At 44.2% G+C, this 20,356-nt stretch overlaps 1 protein-coding gene across 1 annotated transcript in view; it reads left to right on the top strand.

Moving 5' to 3' along the window:
- The first annotated feature begins 605 nt into the window (after nt 1-605).
- Nucleotides 606-20,356, top strand: part of FH (frataxin-like protein) — a 97,121-nt gene continuing 77,370 nt past the window's right edge. Inside the window, exon 1 of the mRNA XM_086493124.1 lies at nt 606-970. Coding sequence (XP_086349250.1) covers nt 747-970 — 224 coding nt within the window. The 5' untranslated portion in view covers nt 606-746. The remainder of the gene's footprint in view (nt 971-20,356) is intronic.

Below are 20,356 nucleotides of genomic sequence, written 5' to 3'. Positions count from 1 at the left end.
GATCTCTACCATCCACTACTTTTTTACATCTAATGATGGCTATTAATCTACATGGAGTTGCCTCTGGGTTAGTTTTAGAGAAAAGCCTTAGACCAACCAAGTAAAAATGATCAGCTTGTCACAAAAGTGTCTCTAAACTGGCTCATTTGTCCTGGTGCTAAAACAAATAAGGTGAGATCTCATGATGGCTTTCCAAAAAAAAAATCAAGATATGAGGGAAATAAAAATACTATATATATAGAAAGAGAGAGAGAGTCACAATCGTTTGTTCTTGTGAAAAAAACTCTTTACTCTTTAAAAGTTTTAAAAATAAAAAGGTACACAAAATAAAAGCAATGTAGTCCCATCTTAAAGAAAAAGAACAAGTATAAATTGTGTGTTCATGTTTAAAATAATATAAGATGAACAAGGACAAAAAAATAAACAAGGCAAAGTCTTAAAAAGCCCCTTAAGGTTATGAAATGAAAAGAACCCATTTGACAAATTCTATCAACATTTAAGATGAATATCCATAGTTGGCACTGAAAACATTGGAAGGATGCTACCTCCACTCAACACTAAGGCTTCTTTTAGCTTTCTCAACACTAAGGCTTCTTTTAGAAAGCTAAAAAAACAGGCCAACAAAACATCTTACCGCACATCATGAACACGTAGAGCTTGGTTTTTAGTTCAATTTCACGCCTGCACCCAAAGCACGTAGACCAGGTTGGCAGCTGTAAGAGAGAACAATATCGTGTGTGCAGCTCATGCGGTCTGTGCTTGAGCATGGCAAGAGGGCGTGCATGCACAGAAGTGCATCCTTGGGAAGGAGGGGCCATGTGCAATGGCGTTGGCGACCTTTGTTATGTGCCACTCCTTGCCATTCCAACAACTCATCTTTTCCATATGTTTCCCCTAGAGCAGAGAATCTCGTTTACAGATTCTCTACTCAAAATCATAGCGCTGAAGGCCCTTTGCCGGTCGACTACAGGTACATAAATACATTGTTCAACGTTTTTTTTTTTTTCCATTTATCAACAACATGTGTTATGCATAAGGAGCTTTAGATGATTATAGTTATTTGTGAGTAGATAAGCAACAAAGGTATAAAGTGCTTAGGTGTTCCCAATGCAGCAAATCGAACAACCCTTCCTTACAGGTTGTGGGGAGAGGTGCCTCAGAAGTTGCTCTCTTTTACTATATTTTGCCTGCACTGAATCGTAATTGACATAACTTGCTCTAGAGGTTGAAACCATGGACATGCTCACATTACTCCAATTTTTGCACACTCTATTGCTCTTGCCAATTTGCTAGTGCCAATCAAGAGGTAAGGCACTAGATTGGTGGTGACATTGCCATCACATCCCATCTACTGTGCTGTTTGCGTTAGCTGAACATCCTTACGTGTCTTTTCTGATTATATCGTTGACCGAGATTTGGCCAGCGATGAAATATCGGATCTGTAGTGTGTGCTATGCAGTTTTAAATCAGTTGTTATGGGGTTAGTGAGCTAGCTCCCTAATTACATAGGTTTGTGAAAAGAATTACATAGGCTACAGTAATTCCACTATTTTTTATCATAAATCACAAAAAGCTTTTGTAAGAAAGACATAAAATGGATAAGAGAAAAATGTTCGGGTGATTTTGCATGTTGCTTGAGATAGGAAACCATGCATCTTAGTGAAGAGGCTTCTCTTGAGATGGAAGCATTTATACTTGCACCAGAGGGGTGAATGAACTTTGCCATGGATGACGAATTTGTACTCAACAACATAAAAATGTGTGTATGAAAGGATTGATTGCACTCTGCGAGTGTTGTGATGTTCCTAAATGTGGGACAAACTAGAGTTAAGAAAACCTAGGCTTTGTGATAAGAAACCTATATCTGTATAAGAAAGTTCTTGATTATGTGATTAAATGAAGTAAATGTAGAATCAATGAAGCTAAGCTTTAAGGAATTATGAATTTTCTATTTTTTAGCCATTAGGATTGAATTGACCTTTTATTTTTTGGACCATGATTGAAATACAAGAGTCTTAGTATGTATATATAACACAAGTGCATGAGAGCATTAACTGATGAGAGACAGGTCTTTGTATATATGTAAACACATGAGCGTGTGAGACTTAAGAGCATTCCTTGACACGTAGTTCCAGAGACTGTTGGGCATGAATCATGGTAATGGAGGTTCAATAACCATTGAACTACAAGCCTCTTGAAGAGTCTGCCAATGACATCTCTTTCATATTCGTTTGATATCCAAGTTGACGTGAAAATTTTCTTGAATTTTATCCACGTTGCAGGTGTTTCTTTGCGTAACAACAGAGTAGACCACGATGTTTGTGCCAAGTAAGATGTCGCCCTTCGCACCTTGGAGTGTTCCGTGAACCAACCTCCTAAAAAAAGCTGCTGTACAAACTCAAGGGCTCGATGGGTGTCGTGTTAGCCTAAAAACGTCTCAAACCTGACGGCATGACCCCCTTTCTTGAACTCCTTGGTCTTCTTGCTCATCTGTTTACTGTCAAAAGAGCACGAGCTCTCCTCTGAACGGCTGGATGGCATCCCATGCCTTCTAGACTTTTCAGAAATCTGCTTTTCTTACTTTTCTTACTTCTTCTCCGTTTCTTCCGCCTTTTCTCATCCTCTTTGGAACTAGAGAAAGAAATGTCGGAACTCTTTAAAGAAGAAGAAAAATCTTGGTCATCCTTGAAACGGATTGGATCTGCTTGCCACCTCGAAAGGCGACTTCTGGCCCAAATAACGGGGGAAATCCACCGATTTCCTCTTCTTCCCGAGAGTGCTTCAAGCCTTTCATTATCTGGTTCATCTTCTTTTCAAGATCTTTGTCTAGCTCTTTCTGCGAATACAGTTTTCACTTTTCTGCACTCGTCTGTCCTTTCAGCTTTCTTCCCGACATGGGAGGAGAATAAATGGCCTCACTCCATCGGGTAATTCTTTAGGTATTTCGGGTCTCTGGAGTACTTCGTCAATCTTTTCACATATGTCTCAATGTGCAGTTGATGTTTGTACTCCGCTCTGGCAAATTTTTGCCCAATTCTTCATTGTTCCCACACCGGATTTCCACCTTTTTTCGCCTTCCCACTGAGAGGTGTTATCCCTGTTAGATTCTCCACGAGAACCCATGTGTGGTCTTGGGTTGTTAGGTGCAGCGGAAGTAAATGTTGAGCTTTGCTCAAGATGAGTGCTCCGAACTGTGCTCAAGGTTCCTTTTACTTAGGGAAGGGAGGGCTTTCCGTTCTTTAATGAGAGAGTGCACATGATCACAAACAAGTGAATAGACACTGTGCATGAAAGTGCATGAGACTGAGAGATAGAGAGAGAAGAATACGACACCAGAATGTTGTCAAAACCCTCCTCCAAAGGCCCCTCTCTATGGCGAGAGCGGTCTACTTATGATTGCACAAATCTCTAGAATGCTTGGACTTGCGGACAATGTCGATGACGATGAGGACGACGATGAGACGGGCTGAAATTTGAAAACGCTAATGGCTGAAATGTGCCAATGTTTATCTGTTGAATTTTGACTCTATGTCGATGACGATGACACGACGACGACACGCTGAAATTTGTGTTTTCCGGGCTGAATCTGCAAACTTCACGGGATCTGACCGTGCGGCGAGGATCTGCTGCGGGAAGGTGAGATTGGTGACGTTCGGGGGCTCTACTGCGGTATCTGACTGCTGGAAACTGAAAACGTTGGTGTTTCTTGATGTTCTGTCGCGGTGAATCTGCCAAACACTGAAGTGTGATGCTGATGTAAAAACGCTAGGGCTGAAAAGCTGCTGCTGGGGGAAATCTACTAACGCTAGGGCTGATCTGCTATCGTCAAGTGGATCTGCTGTGTCTGCTAATGCCGAAGCTGCTCTGTTATGCAAAAACGCCAAGGCTGATCTGTCTTGCAAAACAACGCTAGCTTGATGATGTTGCAAAAACGCTAGGCCATGCTGTTCTGCTCCTGCTGAGAAGTTACCTGTTGAGCAAGGTTGCTCTTGCTGCCTCTTCTGCCAGAAAGTGCTAGCGCTAGGTCTGCTTATATACAAACTTAGCAAAATTGCCCTACCTACTTTCCAACAAAAGTCACTTAAAAATAATAAGTGAAAAATGTCAAAATAGGGAAAAATAGGTCTATGCACTGTAAAAATGCTACTGATGGGATGTGATTGGAATCTGATGGTCATGCTGTGTGCAACCAGAGGATATGCATCTAATCTAAGTGTCTGGACATGCACGGTCTGCGAACAGACTCACAAAAGTGCTAGATCACTTCCTATTCTAGACTGACTTGACTGAACTGAACCCTGGTCATGCTGTAGCTTGTCCACAGACACATAGGGTTGGATGTGTCACGTGACATCCCCTCCTTTTCAAAGTGAGGTACTGGTACCGAATTGTATGGCATCGAGGGAGATCGCCAATAGTATCCGGAATCCTGGAAGGGACTGTTCGCCGGCCCACTCTGATGTGTGGGTCGTGCGGTACTTGAACTTCATAAAGGTCTGCAATGCTTGCTTCTTTGGGCCGCGCCGAAAGCGACAAAGTCTTCTGAGTCTCCTTCAATGCTTCAACTTCGTCTATGGACGTAGGTCCGTCTTCTTCAAGAATCTCTGAGGCTGAAAATTCCTGAAACCACTTCCAACACAAAAACATGAATATACCCATTCCATGTAAAGTGATTGGAAAAAATCTGGTCTTCTCTAAAACTGTGCATGCAATGTAGATGAACAAATAGACGGAGTGCCAATCCGTTCACCAAACACACGCAAACAATGAGATGGAATCTTGTCTTTCTGATCTGAATCAATCAACTGTGGCAAAACACAATGGAAATGCCTATGCTTGATGCTCAATCTTTCGTGTGCTCTTACGGATACTGTGTCATGCCAAGGAAGAGATGTAACAGACTTGGACACTCCAAATCAAGAATCAATCGCGACAGCACCAAATAACCACTTCAAAACAATTCACAGATCACAATAGATTTGCACTGGCCCGGCGGAGTTCCGTGTCACCAGGAGGTGTATTTTTCCTGTTGCCTTCCGTAAATAAGTATTAGATATATTTATTTTATTTTTACTTGTTTGTCCCAAAACCCTTGAAAAGGTGCAAGTGGACATTGCATGGCCAGTGTGAAACGACTGCAGCCAAATGGGTTTCTCACATCGGGGATTTAGGTCGGTCAGATAGGGACTGCCCGGGCCAGTTAGCACTGAATTCTGATGAGTATGGAAGCTCGTGTGCGCCAAACTGGAATTTGGGCCACTCGTCAAGTCACTGCAACTTTATAAGTTGAAAGGGGCCAGTAAATTAACCCACATTGTAGATGTTGGTCAAATGGTAGTCTTCAATGATGGTCAAGAGACCGATAGGGACGCCATGGAAGCATCTCCTAAAATTTAGGGAACTGCTATTTTTGACCGGAAAATGTGTTCGCGTCATTAGCTCTGGAATGACAAGGGGAACATTTTATTGCTCTGCTGCCAAGTCAACTGACCCACCAGTTGAGATATTTTTAGCAGGGAAAGCCCAAACTCGGAAACTGGGCGACGTGTCAGCCTGTGAGCGATTCTCCCACTCTGGGAGGCAAAAACGAGCTGCATATCAACAAAGGGGACGCCATTTTCAGCCTCAGGTGGATTGTAGCAGGTACAGAAGCTATGGAATGCTTACCTTGCCCTCTATGCACAGTATGGTGACGGGAGTGATGCCCCGCACGCTACATACTGCTCTCTTTCTCCCCTACGTACAGTATGTTATGCCCCACTAGTGGGCTTCTCATTTGACCTATGTACAGCTCTGGGGGTTTATGTGCGTTTGCCAAGGCAAGAGCCTTCTGAACAGGAACCGGATTAGCTAATTGCTAATCCCCCACAGGTACGCACAGTTCCATCACAAAAGATTGCGAGTTTGGAGAGTTTTCTCGCGTGAAAACTCATCCAATTCACAGGGGAACTGTCCCATTGCGTGCGGGAGCCCTTGGGACACGCGTAGGTGTGTTCGCTCCGCTAAAAACGATCCGAAACAGGGAATGACAGCCTGCTGTGTTTTTCTGCAGGTTTAGGGTTTTGCACCTAAACTGCAAGGGAACATCGGGGGAGCCTCGTGAGAGCCTTGGGATGTGTGTACAGGCTTTTGGGCTCCCGGCTGTGAAAAACAGAGAATTACAGCCCGCTGAATTTCTGTGACAGCTCAACAGAAAGCTTCCAGATATCGAGGGAATCCGTCCTAGACAGGTGTTTTTGACCTACAGGGGTTTTTGCGCCGTTATGTTGTCGAAATCCGGTCGAAAACCTGCGTTTTTCAGCCCTCGCCAGGTTTGGACAGCTTTGTGAAAGCTTGTGCTAAGTGGTCGGATCGTCTACCTTAATTTGAATAAAGAAATACCGAAAGGGGCGCCAGTCTTTGGGGCCTACACGGTGTCGGTCTCGTGTGAGCAGTGACATTCTAGTCGCTGGACGCAATTGTGTTCTCTTCCCTTCTCAGTGCTCTGTTTAAAGTTAACAGGTAATTGAAATAGTACCGCCCTCTACGTTGTACGGGCCGGTTATATGGTTCCATCGACGGGATAGTCACTTTTTCTTCAAAAAGTGCAGCGTGGATTGTTGTGGGTGAAAGCAACACAGAGCTTGTCGATATGGCAGAGAAGAGAGACCAAGTACCTGAAGAGGGATCTTCCTCACATGGCACAGAGAAAATTCCTTCAACTCTTCAAGAAGAGGACATGTTGTTTAGAACTCAACTGCGTTGTTGCATGGACATGTTTCAGCAGTTGGCTAACAACCCAAGGATGCAGGAATTCTTACAGGCTCTGACACAGGGTTTTCAGCCTCCTACACAGGGCATGACTGAGCTGTTGCAGGAAAAGGAGATTTCCAATGCGCAGAGGACTCATGATGCTCGAGGGAAAGCCCATGTGGTTGAGCAACTAGTGGTGTCCAATGATCCAAAGCAACTTGCTTTAGCTGGACAGGAACTGTTTGTGAATGGTCAAGGGAGCAATGAACAGGCTATGCGTCAGACCCTTCCATTACCTAATACTTATCCTGGTTATTTTGGAGGTGGTTCAGTGTTTCAAGCTATGGCTGGACCTTCCACAGGTTATATGCCAGGGAATGTGTTCGGGACAATGCAAACAGGCATGGGTAACCCTATGTACGCGAACATGGGTGTCCAACCTGGTTTTCAGGGTGCCTATGGCGAGTTTCGAGTGCTCGGAACACAATTTGGTATGGCTGGTTTTTCGCAGCCATACGTACAAAATGCAGATATGACAGGGAAAACAGTTGATGCGAGTGCTGGAATGAACACTCATGGAGCACCACTGCTACAGGCACCCGTTTATGATAATGTGGCTCCTTTGAGTCAGCCTAAGGATTACAAGGAAGGTGGGCAGGGAGTGAAGTTTGAAACTTTCAGAGGAACTGAGGACCAATTAAAGGCTTTGACCTTCATACAGCAGTTCGATGCAGCTTATGCTGGAGGCAACTTCACGGAATCTTCAAAGATACGCAAGGCTGCCACTTTCTTGAAAGGGAATGCGCTTCAATGGTGGACCGCATTGTTGAACCAGGGTCAAGCCCCAACAATGTGGGTCCAATTCAAATAGCTTTTTGCGCCTGCATGGTTGACAAACACTTTTGAAGTGGATGTGATGACAGAATGGCACGAGTTGAATGCTAAACAGTGTGCGAATTTGGAAGAGTACAATAAATAGTTTTGGGCCGCACTGTTGCCAGTCACCTCTTACAGGTTTGTGCCATTGTCAGAACAGAGTGAGAAGTACTGTTGCGGATTGCCCAAGAAAATCAGGGACTACTGCACAAAGACTACTGTCATGAATATGTTTCAGTTGATAGAGAATGCAAGAGTGGCCAGCAATCTGTCGAAGGGAGATTCCGATGGATTTAATAGCCACAAGAAAGGGTCCCAGGGCAAACAGTTTTCAGCTAAGGGCAATGTTGCAGCAAAGCTTCTGAGCCTCCCACAAAGAAGCCCTCCACTGAAGAAGCTGATATGTCCAAGAAGCAGTCTAAATCTTCTTCGGAACGAGGACAAGGACAAAAAAGGCATTTTTCTGGCAAAACTTTTGAAGAAAGGAAAGCTCTTAGGGAGGCCAAGAAATGCTACATTTGTGAACAGGAAGGACACTTTGCAAATGAGTGCCCACAGAAGAAGTCACAGGATAAGGATGACAAGTCAGACCATAAAGGGAAGAAGCCAAAGCCGAGTGCAGGACTTGTTCCAGATTTGGTTGGAGATCAGCCAAACATAGATGCCACGGAGCTGTGCAAAGCTTGGGGCAAAGTTAGAGACCAGACAGTGCTGGTTTTCTTTGATCCAGGAGCCCGTGCAAATTTCATATCACGAGAATTGGCATCAAAGTTGGGCATTCGTGTAGAGGAGACGGGTATGACAGGCGAAGCAGGTTTGGCATGCCCAGGACATTCAGAGCCTGTTACTCCCATTCTGGGAAAGCTTCGTCTGCACATTTAGAGCTATGTGGATGCGGAAGAATTTCATATTATGCCGCTTGAGGGCTGTGATGTGTTATTGGGTATCCCATGGTGTTACAGGTTGCATGCTATGCTGGATACTTACAACAAAAATATTACCCTTGTACATAGAGGAAAGACTCATGTCCTTGATGTAAAGCTTAAAGGCGAGTATGCTCCAGTTGTTTCTGCTTCTGCTATTTCATCTGTAATAAAGAATCATCTTTCTGCGTACTTGATCTTTGCAAAAGAAGTACCTCAAGTTGTATCTAATTTGTCTACCTTAGATAAAGACAGGTCAACTTTTTTGAGTGGTTTCAGTGATTGTTTTTCGGACTCTTTGCCAGGGGAGTTACCTCCTGAGAGACCTGAGGATCATACTATAGATCTTGTGCCAGGTTCTAGTCCACCGAATAGACCACCATACAGGGTTAGTGCAGCCCAGCAGAAAGAGATTATGGGTCAGGTCAACGAGCTTTTAGAGAAGGGGCTGATTCAGCCCAGTTCATCCCCTTTTTGTTCGCCTGTACTCTTAGTGCAGAAGAAGGATGGTTCATGGCGCATGTGCATTGACTATCGCGCCTTGAATAAGAATACTATCAAGAACAGGTTCCCCATATCGAGGATAGATGACATTCTTGATCGGCTTGAGGGAGCGTCATTGTTTACAAGAATAGACCTAAAGAGCGGGTATCATCAGATACGCATTAGACTAGAAGATGTCCATAAGATTGCGTTCAGGACAACATTTGGTCTCTATGAGTTTCTTGTCATGCCATTTGGTCTCACAAATGCTCCTGCCACATTTAATAGAATGATGGACATAATTTTTAGACCACATAGAAACTTCGTGGGTACCTTCTTTGATGACATGATTGTCTACTCAAAGTCTGAAGAGGAGCATAGGGATCACTTTACTGCAGTTTTCAATGAGCTATGCAAGAATAGTCTACTCATCAATGCGAAGAAAAGTGAGTTCTTTTTGCAAGAAATTCACTTCCTTGGGCACATGTTTCAAAGGATGGGGTACGCATGGATCCCGCTAAAGTGGAAGCAATTAGGTCATGGCCAGACTTGAAGTCTGTACATGACATTCGAAGCTTTCTAGGCTTATGTTCCTATTACAGGAGGTTCATCCGAAATTTTGCTGAGATTGCTTCTCCACTCCATGCACTGCAAGGAAAAGGAGTTACTTTCAAGTGGATAGCCAAGGAAATTTTAGCGTTCAAACACTTGAAAGAGAAGCTGACTTCAGATCCGGTAATTATTTTGCCAGATCTTTCTAAACCTTTTGTGGTTCAATGTGATGCGTGTGGCCATAGTCTTGGTGCAGTTTTAATGCAGAATGGCCGAGTAGTCGCATATGAGAGCAGAATTCTTTTGAAGACTGAAAGGAACTTGCATGTCTATGAGAAAGAATTGCTGGCAGTAATTCATGCTCTCACTAGTTGGAAACACTATTTGCTAGGGGCTGATTTTGTTGTCCAAACGGATCATCAAACCTTGCGATATTTTCTTACACAGACGAAGTTGTCTGAGAAGCACATGCGATGGGCAAACATCTTGTCAATGTTCCATTTTCAGATTGTGCATGTGCAAGGGAAAAAGAACGTGGTGGCTGATGCGTTGTCACGAAAGCCCCAAATTTTAGCAGTGTCAATTCCGTACCATTGTGAACTAGACGAAATGAAGACACAATATGCTAAAGATTCAGATTTTGCAAGGATCTATGACCAGCTTGTTGATGGGCACCATCATGAGCACTATATGCTTAAGAATGACTTTCTCATGATGCATGGAAAGTTATGCGTTACTAAACAGTTACGGCCAAAGATTTTGATGGAAAGTCATGCTCCACCTTATGCTGGGCATTGTGGAATTGATGCGACAGTGAAAGGGGTTGAGGCATTCTTCTATTGGCCAGCTTTGCGTCAAGATGTTGACACATTTGTAAGATCATGCTTAGTATGCCAAAAAGTCAAATTTGACAGACAAAAGCAACCGGGATTGTTGCAGCCATTGCCGATCCCTGATAGGCCATGGGAAAGTATAGCAATGGACTTTATCTTTGATCTTCCAAGGACGCAAACAGGAAATGATGGGATTTGGACTATCATTTGTAGGTTCAGTAAGCAGGCCCATTTTATTCCTGTTAGGAAGAAGATAAAGCCACAACACATGGTCAAGATATTCATGAGCAATATCTTTAAATATCATGGGATGCCTCAGTCAATTGTCAGTGACAGGGATCCGCGTATGACGAGTCTTTTCTGGAAGGCATTGTTTGAGAACATGGGCACTACGCTCAAGTTCTCTTCTTCGTTTCATCCGCAAACTAATGGACAGTCAGAAGAGGCAAATTCTACTGTCTTGGACTTACTCAAATGTTATGTCTCAGAGCACAAGGCAACTTGGGAACACCATCTCCCATTGGTTGAATATGCTTACAATAACAGTGTGCATACATCAACAGGTAAGGCACCATTTGAGATAGTGGAAGGAGGAAAGAAAGTCCCACCCATTTTGCAGACTTAAGGACAAGATATTTGAGGCAGACAAGTATGTGCAAGATATGGATGAAACATACAGGAAGATAAAGATTGCTCTTGAGAAGACTCAGGCTAAGCAAAAGAAAGCTGCTGATCGTCACCGTCGTGAACTTGTATTTTCACTTGGTGATTGGGTACTTTTGCGCTTTGAAAAGGCCAGGTTAAGGAAAAGGAAAGGCAAGGAACGCTTGTTTCCTAAGCTCAGTATGCGATATTATGGTCCTTTTCAGATTTCAGAAAAGATCAGCGATGTAGCTTACAGGTTAAAGCTACCAGAAGGCTGGAAAATACATAATGCTTTTCATGTCAGCCTTCTAAGGCCCTTTGTTGGTGATGTGCCAGAGAATATGCTTGATGAGAAACAAACCGAAGTGGAAGAATTGGATGAAATCCTTGTTCCTGAACAGATATTGGCACATAAAGAAAGAAAGGTTAGAGGAAAAGTTGCAAGACGCTATTTGGTGAAGTTCGAGAACTATCCATCATTAGATGCCAAATGGATGGAAGAGTCTGAATTGCTTGATTCACCTCAGCTATTGCAATTGTATCTTGAAGCCTTTCAAATGGAACCCACAGTGACTTGATGCAGCCTTTTTGGAGCAAGGCAAGAGCATGGTTCATGATGCTCAAGAGAGTAGTTAAGCAATTGTATCTACTCTTTCCATACAGAATTTAGCTAGAGAAGTTTGTGCTCAAGAGTACACTAGAAGACTTCTATGCTTTGTCACAAAGTGATGACGTGGCGGACAGCAGAAACCCTAATTTCTGCCAGAAACCCTAAAATTCCTGCAAACCCTAATTTTTGCCAAAAACCCTAAATTCCGGAAATCGCGGAGGCGGATTATTAAATTTTTTTTTTTTTTTTTTTTGTGGAAAATGATGAGCGACGCGAATTTTGCTTTTGCTTTTTTTTTTATAAAAAAAAAAAGAGAAAAGACTCTCTAAGAGAGAGAGAGAACTGATGCTTTTGATTTTAAAAGCTTTTGGGGCTCTGCTTTTGGGCATCCCTTGTAACCTTTAAATTAGTGGTGAGGGCCTCACTTCTCAGAGCATCTGGACGCAGAGTCTGAGAGTGAAACCCTAACCGCTCTCTTGTACTTTGATGATTGATTAATACAAAAAGAAATACCGAAAGGGGCGCCAATCTTTGGGGCCAATATCTCTAGGCACGGAACTCCGCCGTGCCAGTGCAAATCTATTGTGATCTGTGAATTGTTTTGAAGTGGTTATTTGGTGCTGTCGCGGTTGATTCTTGACTTGGAGTGTCCAAGTTTGTTACAGTGGTATCAGAGCACGGCCGATTTCTCTTCTACGGGAAATACGATCCCCGAATTTTTTTTTCCGCGGCACCTATGGCTTCAGGCAATGATCAGTCGACTCCCTCTGCATCTGGAGATGCGGGGTGGGATCACAACGAAGATTCAGACAGAGAGTATGGCCCGCCTCAGCCTACTCAGGCGGAGCAAACCGAGATGGAGCGTCGTCAATTGATTGGCGATGCAACAAAGATGATGCTCAATTTTGCCAAGGACCCGAAGATGGTAAAATATATGAACCAGACCTCTTTGAAAGAGGTACAAATGGAGTGGCAGAGAACCACAACACCACTCCCGAAACCCGCTCTCAAGAAACCTTCTACCTCCAAGAAATATACGGAGAAGGAACTGGAGAACGTGGTTGATGCACGGATAGCTCAGCTTTTCGACGTGCAAAAGAGAGGCAAAAAGCACGGCAAAAAGCAGAACAAAGGTACTGACTTCCCGGGATATTTGGGTCGTCAGTCGACATTCGACAAAGCAAAGAAACGGAAGAAGCGTGTTCGATTTGAAGGAGTACCCAGTTCTTCTTCTTCTTCTTCTGACAGTTCTTCTAGCTCCTCGGATTAGAGCGAAGAAGACAGAAAAAAAGCAAAAAGCGAAGCAAGACACAAAGCTTCGGAACGGGCAAGAAAAAGGCAAAGAAGGCTACATCTCGCCCAGAGACTGACAGTTCTACTGAGGACTCGTCTACAGACAGCTCAGATTCCGATGACGGAAAGTTTTATGCGAACAAGAAGAATTTTTACAAAGCCAACCAGTATGACTTTCTCGAAGATAACAGCAAGAAAGTCCGAGAGTTTAAGGAAGGTGGCCACTCGATCAAGTTTGATACTTTTCAGGATACTCAGATGCTTCGAAGGCTTTGTCTCTTATACAGCAGTTTGACATCGCTTTCGCGGGAGGACGCTATTCAGAGCACTCCAAGATTCGGAGAGCTGCCTCTTACTCTGAGGGGAATGCTCCTACTTGGTGGTCCACGCTTCTATTAAGCAAGACTGTGCCAGTTACATGGCTGAAATTCAAGAGGCTTTTTATTTCTTCTTGGTTGACTCAAGAGTTTGAGCGAGATATACGAGCTGCTTGGAACCATCTCCGGATGACCAAGAGCGATACAGTGAATTCTTATTGTGAAAGATTCTGGAGCTCTTTTCTACCCGTCTCTTCATTCAAGAAGATCTCGTTCAGAGAACAAATTGAGCGGTTTACCTTGGGTCTACCTACAGAGATCCGAGATCACTGCTTGGAACAGAAGTCAGCTTCTATTCAGGAGTTGATGAGTCATGCGAAGCGGGGCTTTGCCATTCACTCTGGCAGTCTGACCTACCCCACAGATGAGGCCATGACACAACGAGCCAAACAGACTTCTGGGAATGAAAGTAGAATGAAAAAGAGCAACCCAGAGAAAAAAAAAGGATGCACGACCCAAGCTTACTCCTGAGGAGAGAGCTCGCTTCATCAGAGAGGGGAAGTGCTTTGGATGCGGGAAACATGGACATATTTCCGCAAAGTGCCCTGATAAGGCATAGAAAGAACAGAATGATAAAGACGACGACAGGTCTGAGAGTTCGAGAGCAGCTGAGGAATGTGGCAGAAACGGCAGATAGAAAAGCAGAACTGGTACCACATGGCGTGGGACTTGCACCGAATCAAATGAATGAAAGTACAAACTTTGCCGTTTTTTTTTGGGGCAAAGTGAAGGATCAAGAAGCTCTTTTGAAGGAGCCAAGGCCAACTTCTTTTCACTTGGAATTGGCGGCTCGATTTGGAACTGCGCCCGACAGACTGACGCCACTGGTGGAGGTAGTTCGACTGGCACCCGGATGGGATGTTGCCATTACACCGAGCATTGGTAAACTTCGTTTGCAATGACAGGGGTGTTCAGGGCACGTGAGTGACGTTCTACTCGGGATCCCTTGGTACCACAAGAACTACGCCGTGGTTGACTACCGGGCCGAGAAAGCGACTTTGATAAATGAAGGGCTTAGAGATTGTACTTGATGAACTTCAGTTTTCTTACTCATTCTTTTGGGAGAACTGAACCATGGATAAAAGTTGAATATGTTTTGACCTGAAGAAAAGAACGCCAAGATTTTTTTTCTCCACGCTCATGCCGATTGCTTTTGAGAGGGCCTGAAGATCATACCATTGATCTGATATCTGGAAGCACACCACGGAATCGGCCACCTTATTGTGTGAGCCGAGTACAAAATGAAAAGATTATGAACTCAGTGAAAGACCTCTTGGAAAAGGGTCTTGTCCAGCTTAGTACTTCACCGTATTGCTCTCCAGTGTTGTTGATTTTGAAGAAAGACAGATCTTGGAGAATGTGCATCGATTATAGCACTCTCAACGAAATCACCATCAAGAACAGATTTCCGATTCCTAGGATCGATGATATACTCGACAGGTTACAGGGATCCTCGTGCTTTAGCAGGATTGACTTGAAGAGTGGATATCATCAGATCAGGATAGCGCCAGGAGATGTCTACAAGACAGCTTTTCGGACGACTTTTGGGTTATTTGAGTTTTTGGTGATGCCTTTTGGCTTAACCAATGCTCCTGCGACATTTAACCGGATGATGGACAGGATTTTTCGAGAGTACAGGCTATTTGTTGGCACTTTCTTTGACGACATCATTGTTTTCTCGAAGAATGAGGCAGAACACAGAGATCATCTGCTTCAAGTCTTTTAGGCATTACGAGATCACACGCTAGTGATTAATGCAAAGAAAAGTGAATTTTTTCCTACCATGGATACACTTTTTGGGACACATTGTGTCAGCAACACAACAGGAGTGCAGATGGACCCGGCCAAGATAGAGACTATCCGTGATTGGCCCGATTTGAGGAATGTCCATGAAGTTAGAAGCTTCTTGGGACTATGTTCATACTACAGGCGGTTCATACGAAAGTTTGCAGAGGTTGCTTCCCCTTTGCATATCTTGACACAGAAAGGAGTACCTTTTTCGTGGGGACCCACAGAGGTGACTGCCTTTCAGACATTGAAAGAGAAATTGACTACGGGACCTATTTTGACTTTGCCGGACTTGCAGAAGTCATTCGAAGTATATTGTGATGCTTGTGGTCGTAGTCTGGGTGCGGTCTTGATGCAAGAAGGCCATGTCATAGCTTACGAGAGCCGTTTGTTCTCTAGGCCGGAGATGACAGCACAGATTTATGAGAAAGAGCTTTTGGCGGTTATCCATGCTCTTACTCAGTGGCGGCATTACCTACTCGGAGCGGATTTTATTGTCTTTACAGACCATCAGAGTTTGCGCTACTTCTTGTCACAGAAGCAGCTTTCGGAAAAGCAGATGCGGTGGGCGAACATCTTGTCATAGTTTCACTTCCAGATTGTCCATGTGCAGGGATAGAAGAATGTGGTGGCAGATGCTTTGTCTCGGAAACCGTTGGTTCTGGCTATTTCCGCGATACATCATAGGAGCTTCGAGGATATGGTCGATCAGTGTGCCACAGATACAGATTTTGCAGATATTTTCACACGGATACGGGATGGGGAGACAGTAGCTGGATACTCCCTTCGGGAAGGCTACTTGATGAAAAAGACTATGTTGTGCGTTACACAGCCGTTGAGGGAAAAGGTTATGACTGATTGCCACTGTCCACCTTTTACGGGTCACCGCAGCATTGCTACCACCATGAAAGGGGTAGAGAGAGATTTCTTTTGGCGGAGACTGAAGAAGGATGTGGAAGAGTTTGTGCGCAGTTGCTTGGTATGCTAGAAGGTCAAGTTTGACAGGCATAAGGCACAGGGATTGTTACAGCCTTTACCCATACCCACCCACCCGCCCCTGGGAAAATATTGAAATGGATTTCATTTTTTTTAATCTCCCGAGAATACAGAATGATCACGATGATTTTCCGATTACATGGCACGCCTGAGACGATTGTCTCCGACAGAGACCCCAGATTTATGAGTTTGTTTTGGAAGGCAATTTGGGAGAACATTGGGACGCGGTTGCAGTTCTCGTCATCGTTCCACTTGCAGACTGACGGGCAATTTGAGATTGCCAATTCAGTGATTTTAGATTTATTGAAGTCTTGTATCTCGCAATAGAAGACTCAATGGGAAAAGAACTTACCTTTGGTGGAATTTGCCTACAATAACACGATACACTCTTCGACGGGGAAGACGCCATGAGAGATTGTTGAAACTGCTGCGAAGGTTCCATCCTTCCTGAGCACGAAAGATTAGAAATTTGAAGCGGATGAATATTCGCGAGATTTGGATACGGCTTTTGCCAAGGTTCACGAGACTTTACAGAAGTCTCAAGAACGACAGAAAAAGGCAGCGGATCGCCATCGTCGCGACTGGAAACTGAAGGAGGATGATTGGGTGCTCTTACTTTTGAGAAGGCACGCCTAAGAAAAAAAAAAGGGAAAGGAGAGGCTTTTTCCAAAGCTTAGTATGTGATACTACGGACCTTTCCAGATTACTGACAAGATAAATGATGTCTCCTTCCGATTGGACCTGCCAGATACTTGGAGGATTCATAATGCATTGCATGTGAGTCTCTTGAACCCTGTTAAGGGTGATGTGCCTGATGATGGGGAGCCTGATGAGCAACCCGAAGTGGAAGAAAACGAGGAGATCCTTGTTCCTGAACAGATTTTGGCACATAATGATACGAAGAAAGGTAAAGTCCGAAGGCGGTTCTTGGTTAAGTTCAAGAACTTTCCTGCATTTGATGCGAAGTGGATGGAGGAGGAGGACCTAGCAGATACTCCTCGGATTGTGAAACTTTACCTCGATGTTTTGGTTTAGCATAGTCTACTCCAAACGGAACCCAGAAACTCAGCTTGGCCGAAGATCTGGTGCAGTGGGATGCACAAGAGGGGAGTCGCTCCACTCCTTTGTCAACAGATGCCTCGATTTTGATACTAAAGTCACTGATGTCTCTTTGAGCTTCAGGGATACTGAGAGCTGACAGTATTCTGCTGGATGACTTTATGAAATGGAATTCCTGATTATGATACTGATTTGTTCTTGACTTCTTGTGAGTGCAGGAACTGATAGCCGAAATGACTGCAGCATTTTGGTCTGATTGATCTCGAATAGACATGGTTGCAATAGGGGTTAGTCAATCGGACATCGATGAGGTCCCGATTGGACCTAGATGTGATTGCTAGCTACATTGCCGATAAATCATGGTCTAAGATCCGAATGAATGTTGAATGTCATGTGATGTCCTGTGATGTCTGGTGATGTCCTGTGATGTCGTGTGATGTGACTGTCGATTTTGTACATGTGCTAGATGTGTGTTCCTAGTACGTAGGTACTAACAGTCAGTGTCTGCTAAGACGGTTTATGGCTTTTGTCGGTTTTGCAGGCGTAATCGCGGTCGATTACAATGCTTTCAAGAGGGGGGTATGTCACAAAGTGATGACGTGGCGGACAGCAGAAACCCTAATTTCTGCCAGAAACCCTAAAATTCCTGCAAACCCTAATTTTTGCCAAAAACCCTAAATTCCGGAAATCGCGGAGGCGGATTATTATTATTATTATTATTATTATTATTATTATTTTTTTGGAAAATGATGAGCGACGCGAATTTTGCTTTTGCTTTTTTTTAATAAAAAAAAAAAGAGAAAAGACTCTCTAAGAGAGAGAGAGAACTGATGCTTTTGATTTTAAAAGCTTTTGGGGCTCTGCTTTTGGGCATCCCTTGTAACCTTTAAATTAGTGGTGAGGGCCTCACTTCTCAGAGCATCTGGACGCAGAGTCTGAGAGTGAAACCCTAACCGCTCTCTTGTACTTTGATGATTGATTAATACAAAAAGAAATACCGAAAGGGGCGCCAGTCTTTGGGGCCAATATCTCTAGGCACGGAACTCCGCCGGGCCAGTGCAAATCTATTGTGATCTGTGAATTGTTTTGAAGTGGTTATTTGGTGCTGTCGCGGTTGATTCTTGACTTGGAGTGTCCAAGTTTGTTACATGCTTGATATATGTGTCGTAGCCAGGTTGGTGGGATTGTTTAATCGTCCAACGTTACATTTCCGGAAGCATGTATATCTTGGATTCCCATCATAGAATATATGTGATATTAGGAGATATCTGCATGTATTATTGGCATGCAAGCGAGGTCGCTTGCAGTATTTCAAGGGTGGGGTGTGTCACCAGGAGGTGTATTTTTCTTGTTGCCTTCTGTAAATAAGTATTAGATATATTTATTTTATTTTTACTTGTTTGTCCCAAAACCCTTGAAAAGGTGCAAGTGGACATTGCATGGCCAGTGTGAAACGGCTGCAGCCAAATGGGTTTCTCACATCGGGGATTTAGGTCGGTCAGACAGGGACTGCCCGGGCCAGTTAGCACTAAATTCTGATGAGTATGGAAGCTCGTGTGCGCCAAACTGGAATTTGGGCCACTCGTCAAGTCACTGCAACTTTATAAGTTGAAAGGGGCCAGTAAATTAACCCACATTGTAGATGTTGGTCAAATGGTAGTCTTCAATGATGGTCAGGAGACCGATAGGGACGCCATGGAAGCATCTCCTAAAATTTAGGGAACTGCTATTTTTGATCAGAAAATGTGTTCGCGTCATTAGGTCTGGAATGACAAGGGGAACATTTTATTGCTCTGCTGCCAAGTCAACTGACGCATCAGTTGAGATATTTTTAGCAGGGAAAGCCCAAACTCGGAAACTGGGCGACGTGTCAGCCTGTGAGCGATTCTCCCACTCTGGGAGGCAAAAACGAGCTGCATATCAACAAAGGGGACGCCATTTTCAGCCTGAGGTGGATTGTAGCAGGCACAGAAGCTATGGAATGCTTACCTTGCCCTCTATGCACAGTATGGTGACGGGAGTGATGCCCCGCACGCTACATACTGCTCTCTTTCTCCCCTACGTACAGTATGTTATGCCCCACTAGTGGGCTTCTCATTTGACCTATGTACAGTTCTGGGGGTTTATGCGCGTCTGCCAAGGAAAGAGCCTTCTGAACAGGAACCGGATTAGCTAATTGCTAATCCCCCATAGGTACACACAGTTCCATCACAAAAGATTGCGAGTTTGGAGAGTTTTCTCGCGTGAAAACTCGTCCAATTCACAGGGGAATTGTCCCATTGCGTGCGGGAGCCCTTGGGACACGCGTAGGCGTGTTCGCTCCGCTAAAAACGATCCGAAACAGGGAATTACAGCCTGCTATGTTTTTCTGCAGGTTTAGGGTTTCGCACCTAAACTGCAAGGGAACATCGGGGGAGCCTCGTGAGAGCCTTGGGATGTGTGTACAAGCTTTTGGGCTCCCGGCAGTGAAAAACAGAGAATTACAACCCGCTGTGACAGCTCACCAGAAAGCTTCCAGATATCGAGGGAATCCGTCCTAGACAGGTGTTTTTGACCTACAGGGGTTTTTGCCCCGTTATGTTGTTGAAATCCGGTCGAAAACCTGCGTTTTCAGCCCTCGCCAGGTTTGGACAGCTTTGTGAAAGCTTGTGCTAAGTGGTCGGATCGTCTACCTTAATTTGAATAAAGAAATACCGAAAGGGGCGCCAGTCTTTGGGGCCTACAGGGTGTCGGTCTCGTGTGCGCAGTGACATTCTAGTCGCTGGATGTAACTGTGTTCTCTTCCCTTCTCAGTGCTCTGTGTAAAGTTAACAGGTAATTGAAATAGTACCTCCCTCTACGTTGTACGGGCCGGTTATATTCCGTGCCTAGAGATATTGGCCCCAAAGACTGGCGCCCCTTTCGGTATTTCTTTTTGTATTAATCAGTTCAAAGTACAAAGAGCGGTTAGGGTTTCACTCTCAGACTCTGTGTCGAGATGCTCTGAGAAGTGAGGCCCTCACCGCATATTTAAATGTTACAAGGGATGCCCAAAAGTAGAGCCCCAAAAGCTTGAAAGCAAAAGCAGATTCTCTCTCTCTCTCTCAATGAGAGTAAAAATAAAGCAATTCAACTCTCTCTCTCTCTCTCTCTCTCTCTCTCTCTCTCATCCAATTCTTTTCGTAGCAAAAAGCCAGAAGCTGGGATTTT

Source organism: Adiantum capillus-veneris, chromosome 21, assembly GCF_014529385.1.
Source record: "Adiantum capillus-veneris isolate H3 chromosome 21, ASM1452938v2, whole genome shotgun sequence".
Taxonomy (NCBI): Eukaryota; Viridiplantae; Streptophyta; class Polypodiopsida; order Polypodiales; family Pteridaceae; genus Adiantum; species Adiantum capillus-veneris.
The sequence above is the reverse complement of the archived record's forward strand: the minus strand, read 5'-3'. Positions and strand labels throughout refer to the sequence as shown.